The 7,565-nt window shown below is 43.3% G+C and overlaps 1 protein-coding gene across 4 annotated transcripts; it reads right to left on the bottom strand.

The window, feature by feature from the left end:
* Positions 1-1,940: 1,940 nt before the first annotated feature.
* Positions 1,941-6,445, bottom strand: LOC111950670 (dicarboxylate carrier UCP2). Of its 4 annotated transcripts, none has more exons than XM_023968446.2 (8): positions 6,182-6,445; positions 5,850-6,003; positions 4,840-5,038; positions 4,035-4,248; positions 3,729-3,926; positions 3,536-3,637; positions 3,249-3,429; positions 1,941-2,253 (listed from the first exon to the last, which is right to left on the bottom strand). In XM_023968446.2, exons 3-8 carry the CDS (start codon positions 4,963-4,965, stop codon positions 2,160-2,162), a joined length of 915 nt encoding a protein of 304 aa, XP_023824214.1. In that variant the 5' UTR covers positions 4,966-5,038; positions 5,850-6,003; positions 6,182-6,445; the 3' UTR covers positions 1,941-2,159. The 4 variants fall into 4 exon arrangements, with proteins under 4 accessions (XP_023824214.1, XP_023824213.1, XP_023824215.1 ...); XM_023968445.2 differs by having other exon boundaries at positions 4,035-4,406; positions 6,182-6,418; XM_023968447.2 differs by having other exon boundaries at positions 6,263-6,353.
* Positions 6,446-7,565: the final 1,120 nt, after the last annotated feature.

The raw sequence follows: 7,565 nt of genomic DNA on the forward strand, positions 1-7,565 counted from the left end.
AGGCACTACAAAGGGTAGCGCGTATGGCCCAGTACATCACCGGGGCCAAGCTTCCTATCATCCAGGACCTCTATACCAGGCGGTGTCAGAGGAAGGCCCTAAAAATTGTCAAAGACTCCAGCCACCCTTAGTCATAGACTGTTCTCGCTTTGATTTGATTCTGCTTCCCTCTTCAGACTTCAACATGAATTTTAATATATTTTTATTTAACTAGGCAAGTCAGTTAAGAACAAACTCTTATTTACAATGATAGCCTAACCAGGCCTAACACGGCTGATGCTGGGACAATTTTGCGCCCCCCCCATAGGACTCCCAATCACGGCCGAATGCGATCCAGCCTGGATTTGAACCAGGGACTGTAGTACCTTAGACCACTGTGCCACTCAGGAGCCATGCATGAAAGATGGGAATGAAGTGGTCATTGGGTTGAGGCCTGCGAGGAAGAGGAGTAAAAACAAGACTCCCTTATTGAAAGGGACCTTCACTTTGCCCTTTAAGACCTATTCTATGGATGCACCAAAAATATAAATATCTTGTTGGGCAAGATGGGATCACAATGCCTGGTGAGTGTTAGGTATGTTAATTCAGGGACATCTTATCGGCCTACTTAATGAGTAGTTAAAAATATATTGTTCAGTTCAAATTTTGTACTGCTTACTTCATGCAACCTATGGTGAGGAACATGAAACATGAGTGCAGTATCTATATTTAGACTCAAGCAACACTATCAACTTCAGTGTAATTTTGCTCCACCTCTGAACCAGGTCAAYAACAAAGATGGACACATATTCAGTATCAAGGATAAAATACTATCACCGTAAAACCCAGGATGGAATGAAGGCGCTAGGATAACATTCCCGATCAGGTAAAAGAATCATCACCCACTCAGTGCTTGAATGACATCTTGTGCTTTTCATCAATGTGTTTTACAGACATCAGTTCCCTCAGGGGCTCAAACCTGCCACATCTAGTCATTCAGGGTGGGGGGGGGGGTCTGTTTCTTTGATCTGGCTGTTTCCCCCATGCACCCAACAGTATTCCTGCAGATAGTGTTCATTAGAGGGGTTGGGTTAAATGCGGAAGACACATTTCAGTTGACTAGGTATCCGCCTTTCCATTGTGCGGCAGAAGAGTCATCCCCGGTTTGCAAGGCAACACCATGACCTGGTCTATATGGCCCAGATGTCTCTGGAGAAGTTGAGACAGTACAAGTCTGACCCAGGAGGGCAAGTGCAGAGTGCATGTTCCACTAAAACGGATTTCTCCCATATACTTCAGCCATCAAATCTGCATCCAGTTCTTTCAACCCACAGTTCATTCCTCCTCCTGCAGGCTTCGACTGGATTCACTGTTGATGTGGAGACACTAGATGGCAGGCTACTCAACATTCCTATCAATGACATTGTGCAGTGCTTTTTCTATTACTGTATGGGGGGGGATCCGTGTTAGCTAGTCATTTGTTAAACAAATCTTAGATGATTTATGACATTGAAGGCATTCCTCACTAATGGTAGTAAGGTTTCCCACAAAATTCCTCATTAGCAAAAGAAAGTGCCAGTAAAAGGTTAAGAACGCTGACAGTGCATGCCGTTCTGAGAAATGGAACATCCCGGTACGTCAGATTTTCAGTCACTTCCCCACCCAACCCAGCTCAAAATACAGCAAAGTGGTGTCTAAAGAAGCCATGCGTATCCCAGGATCCTTCCCAGAGAGGAGACATCCAGTTTGATACTTTCCTCTGAAGCGCGCCACTGACAAGGAACACCTGATCAACCAAGCCCTAGCTTTCTGAATCAACAGCCATAATATGAAGCCTGATTTTTAAACCCGATTGGAAATCTCCTTCCTTTGACCCCCACATTTAGAATTGTGTTCCTTGCCAGCAGGTATAGGTATGATTCCTATGAATAAGTTATTTGTAAAAAAMACAGAAGTCATAATTAAGTATACATTTTATTGTCGAAAGTTAGAGCTTAAAAAGACAATAGACAAGAGCTTCAGTCTCAGGAATACACTTCAGTGAAAGGTGAGTGAAAAGTGGTTTAAAATGGAAACGACAAGGGCCACAAAAGATAGTTAAATGGAATAAGAGCAACACCGCATCATCCATCACCATCCACTGCAGCCAATAGCCAGGTCTACAGAGGAGTGCCACAGTTTTAGCGGGCTGCCATCATGGCACGTTTCAGCTGCTCATATGTAACGAACATCACCACGTTCCACGAGCCCAGTCGTAGAAAAGAGGGCATGAACCTGTAGGGAGCAAATTGAGACAACTCAGACCAAGGCAAATGCTTAAATAAACCGGAGGGGGAAAGAAAATATACTGACCAAAAATAAACACAACATGCAGCAATTAAGGATTTTACTGACTTACAGTTCATATAAGGAAATAGGTAAATTAAAATAGATTAATTAGGCCCTAATCTATGGATTTCACATGACCGGGCAGGGATGTAGCCATGGGTGGCCCTTGGAGGGCATAGGTCAACCCACTGGTGAGCCCCCCCACCCCTCCCTCAGTTGAAGAAGCCAGATGGCATGGCATGGTTACACATCGTCTGCGATTGTGAGGCTGGTGGGACGTAATGCCAAATTCTCTAAAGCGAAGTAGGAGGCAGCTTATGGCAGAGAAATTTACATGAACTTCTCTGACAACAGCTCTCGGTGGACATTCCTTCCGTCAGAATGCCAATTGCGCACTCCCTCAACTTGACATCTGTGGCATTGTGTGACGAACTGCACATTTTAAAGTGGCCTTTTATTGTCCCCAGCACAAGGTGCACCTGTGTAATGATCATGCTGTTTAATCAGCTTCTTGATATGCCACACAGGTGGATGGATTAAAGTAAGCAAGCATTTCACTGTAATACTTGTTGCATTCGGTGCATGTGACAAATATAAGTTGACTTGATTATCTTGTCAAAGGAGAAATGCTCACTAACAGGGATGTCAGCAAATGTGTGCACAATTTGAGAGAAATTAGCTTTTTGTGCATATGGAATATTTCAGGGATTTTTTCCCCAGCTCATAAAACCAACACTTAACATGTTGTGTTTATATTTTTGTTCAGTGTAATTACCAGGTTGTTAGACAATACTTTGAATAAAACAAAGCAAGCAGCAACAGCTATATTTAAAGTACTGATCAATAAGGTGTATGAGCCTTGTAAAACCATCCATCTGGTACAACCCAGTCCAGGAGACTCCAGGCAACTAAAACACTTATTCATAAGACCTATGGCTTACCCTTTGTAGAAGGCAAGCGGTCCCTCCTTGGTCACCATGGCACGAGCACAGTTGAGGGCGCTGCTGTACTGGCCGAGGGCAGAGTTCATATATCTCGTCTTCACCACATCCACAGGAGAGGCAATCACAGTGGTGCAGAATCCTGCACCGAATGCAGATGTGAAGTGGCAGGGGAGGTTATCTGCAGGCCAAATGAAATGGTTAAGGAGAGGCATCACAATACCAGACAGAAGTATGAGAGTTTAAATGTGTCATTTTGCACAATATGTGGCAAGGCAATGGCTCACCAGTCAGGGGTGTGTTTTTAAGAAGCGCGTCCTTGATGAGGTCATATGTAACCAGCTCAGTGCAGTTCACGATAGCATTGCGGGCAATGTTTGGGCCAGTACCTGCAAGGTGGGGATGGAAACGTTAGCAATACTACTGACCAAAACATTGGACAAAAGCCACAATGATCCGTGTGAACAAGCAAACACCCACCTCTCCACAGACCACGCATGCCCTCTTCCTTGGCGATGGTCTTGTAGGCCTGCATGGTACCATGGTAACGTCGGTTTGGCCCAGAGGAACTAGCCTGTGCCTGGAAGCGGACCTTCACCACATCTGTGGGTTGGGCTAATGCGACTGCCATGGCTCCAGTTGTACAGCCCGCCAGCAGGCGACTGCCAATCCCTACATCTGGAGAGAGAAAGGCAGTTAGAACAGTGGGAGTTCCACGTTCAAGAGAATGAGTATCACTTGAAAAAGGTCAATGTTCACACAGTGTGCGATGTGTAGCCTACTCACGGTCTGAGCCTTTGGTGTAGAATGACTTGACAGAGTCATAGAGGCCGATACGGATGGAGGCGAAGCTCATCTGCCTCTGGAGCCCTGCTACCAGCCCGCTGTAGAGGCTCCTGGCCCCCTCCGTACGCACCATGGTGGTGATGGTACCAAACACGCCCCGATACCTCACTGCTGTGCCATGACTAGCTGCTGCACCTTTCTCCTCTCCCTGGATCTGTGTGGAACATAAGGGACATGGAGAGACTAAACAGACACTGGGGAGGGAGCATAGGAATGACACTGGAGAATTGGGCAGGAGAGTCCAGGCAGTGTCCATGACGCTACATCCAGGGCCTGCAGATTCCAAGGGCTTTACCATCACCTCCTGGGCCGCTTAGTTGTGGAAGGAAGTTGGGAGGGACAAAATTGAAGGAAATAGAAGGTGCAAGTCAGTTTTAATGTTAAGAAAAAAGGTCAATACAATTAACCAAAAATGAAAGGGGCCATTTTTGGGTCAGTGACGAATTTGGTGTCATCTTGTAGACCAACCCAGTTTCAGAATTTAGACCCATGGACAGTAAAAATATTGATGCAGAGGTAACGTCAAGTATCCCTTTTAGTATGACAGCTCACCACATTTGACCAGTCAAATGAGCCCTTTCACATGTGATTTCATATGACAAACGATGACCAGTTCCAACCATCCTGGGTCCCCATCTGCTGAACAAAACCAGGTGGGAAATGCTTGGTTGATCCATTTCATGGCGCTACAATACAGGACCCCACCAGTTCATTTCAACAAAGAACACATGATCCATAGGCTTACCTGTAGCCGGACTTTGGCAGTGTCCAGGGGAAAGGTGAATAGGTCAGCAATGCAGGCCGCTGTTCCAGCACCGATAAACTTCACAGCAGCGGTTGGGGGCACGTCAGCAGGTCTGAATCCAACCATTTTATCCAGATAAATGGAATGTGAAAATTTAAGAAGACTGATGAGGTGAAGACAACAGGAACTCTACCCAATTCTGAAAATGGAGGGACAACACATGTGTATTAACAATTGTACAAATAAATGGCAATATTCATAATTTCACTGACATGTTTCCATGTCACAATTGATTGTTGGCACAACAACTCAGACTAGACTATGGTAGCCAGAGCCAACTCTAGCCTTTTGGGGGCAATAAGTGAGTTTTAAAGTTAATGTCCTGCAGTTCTACACATCTTCCCATGGGGCAGAGATATTTTAGTAGTTTTAAATGATATTTCCTGCAATTCTACATTTGTCATTTAGCAGATGCCCCAAGTGACCGCTTACGCCTGGAACATGTAAAATTCGTGCAGGCATGGACGATAGCCTACTGTCCCCAAGGGGTCCAAGCAAGTGGAAAATGGAGGGGCTTAGTTCAAACTGTAGGCAAGCAGTTGTTTCAACAGACATCACTTACTGGTCTACTCAATTTGCAGAACTGCCATGAGACATCCCCATTGGCGGAGCTGCCTGTTGCCATGTCAGTATCGCTCTACTAAGCAAATGACTCGAGACAACAAAGGAAGTGCTGTACCTCGTTTACGCGACACTGAATCAGATAGTGAGTACTCAGGAAACACTGCGTGTAGCGATACAATGTAGTGATCGTGAAACCAAAAGCATAAACTCCACAAATTCAAAATAACAGACAAGCCTATATTGTTTAATTATAAGTATATTAATGTTGGACGACATTTCAACTTACTATTTACTTAATAAAATTAAGCTATGCATTATTACACCTAGATATCAGGCGAAAGCTTTATCCAACTTTATTTTTTTATAAACCATGTGGCCTACTTTACCTTTACTTAAGTGACCCAGGACGGTGACGGCAGATATCAGGATTCTCTAAAGGCGTCCCTCTGGTCAAAATTACTTTCAATTATGATTTGGTTGCCTTGTTCTTCCATAGAAAAACGTTCAAAAACGATGTATCCAAAAAACATACTACAAATTCTGAAAAACAAGACAAAACAGGTTTAGTTCAAATCTGTAGCCTACACCAACAAGGATACAATAAAATAAACACGCCATCAAAGCATAACCAGTAACATCAACTTAACTTTGTACTACATTCTCCATAATTAAAACAAAATATATAGACAGTAGGGCTATGAACATATTAAAAGTTTACCGTGAATAAAATAACGAAAAGTTAGATCAGGAAAAAAAGATGTCAAATCCTTTGGGTTGATGCCTCTGTTATAACACTTACAGTGAAACCTCGAGACGAGTTAGCAGAAAGCGGTGAAAAAAACTGCAGCTTTTTATACCACCATTAAACCTGATACGTCATGAGAAGGCAACCGTGTCTGTTCTCAGCTGGTTGGCGGATTAGAGCTGAACTGGCCCTGCCCTGGGGTGTATTCACTAGGACCAAACGGAAGCACGAAACGGGGAGGGATCTACCTGAATTTGTCCAATAAAAAATCTTGCTTTTGTTGCAAAACGTTTTCCATTGCACAATTTGGACTAATGGGCAGGTTCGTTTAGCATTACCTGGTGCCCCGGGGATTGGAGATGTATCTTTAGGACCAATGGAATGGTCTAAAATGACCAAACTACACCTAGTCCGGGCACTGCGTGATGTAGAACCAACTCGCCCATTGATTACACCAGCTGTTCTCAAATTCACATAACTGCTTGTGATTGGCTCATACATTTTTTTTTTATAATGTAGAATAGTCTGTACACAAATAGACAATGATAACATATGATAGGGGGTACAACAAATTACAGATTATACAAAGACCTTAAAAGAAACACACATATTGATGGTTTTAACAGCTTTCTTATTAGAAGAATGTAGAATGGTCTTAATGTACTGCTCGAATTCCTTATAGAAAACATGGAAGAGTGTTTTTTTTATTAGTGAATTTACATTTATGAATATGAAATTTTGCCATTGGCACAATTAGATTTATGAGGTAACCTCATTCAATTGCCTTCCACACCTCTACCAACAATACATGCCATGGTGGGTTAATTGCATAATATTAAATTGATTAATATAAACCAGTAACAAAGAGAGTGTGCTGTGCAGGTTCATATAGGCTGTGCAGGCATAAAGGCAGGGTCTGTAATCTCAAAACCATAGGCTATATCATCTATAATAACACAATTTCACATACCATTTTTTTGGCAGGATTGTTAATTGTTTTATTCCCTAGATCAAGATTAAAAAAGCTCCTAATCACTATTCCAACCTTGTAACAACTGGATGATACCAGATGACTCACCGCTATAATTCTATTCCGACCTCCTGAATTAATCATATTCTTTGCTTCTTAGCTCAAGTCAGTCCTGTATCTACTTTTCAAGACATTTGACTCACATTGATATTAGATTTTGCCAAATGCTCTTACTTATGCTAAAGATATTGAGTACAGCACAAAGACTGCAACATAACCTCGTCCCCAGGCTCAATTGTCAGCGCAGAGAGGGAGCCAGCTGGTGGACAAGATTAGGATCCCGTTATTTTAGGGCCTTGCGACAGACAAGCATCCTGTCTAGGGGGT

Source organism: Salvelinus sp. IW2-2015, linkage group LG23 (genome assembly GCF_002910315.2).
Source record: "Salvelinus sp. IW2-2015 linkage group LG23, ASM291031v2, whole genome shotgun sequence".
Classification (NCBI taxonomy): domain Eukaryota; kingdom Metazoa; phylum Chordata; class Actinopteri; order Salmoniformes; family Salmonidae; genus Salvelinus; species Salvelinus sp. IW2-2015.

Bases quoted from the DNA above. Each gene is read 5' to 3' on its own strand.
- LOC111950670 (XM_023968445.2), bottom strand. From the start codon at position 4,392: ATGGTAAAGCCCTTGGAATCTGCAGGCCCTGGATGTAGCGTCATGGAC. The intron at 3,638-3,728 runs GTGGGTGTTTGC...CCCACCTTGCAG, and splicing joins CATGCGTGGTCTGTGGAGAG to GTACTGGCCCAAACATTGCC. The intron at 2,254-3,248 runs GTAAGCCATAGG...TGCTCCCTACAG, and splicing joins CCGCTTGCCTTCTACAAAGG to GTTCATGCCCTCTTTTCTAC.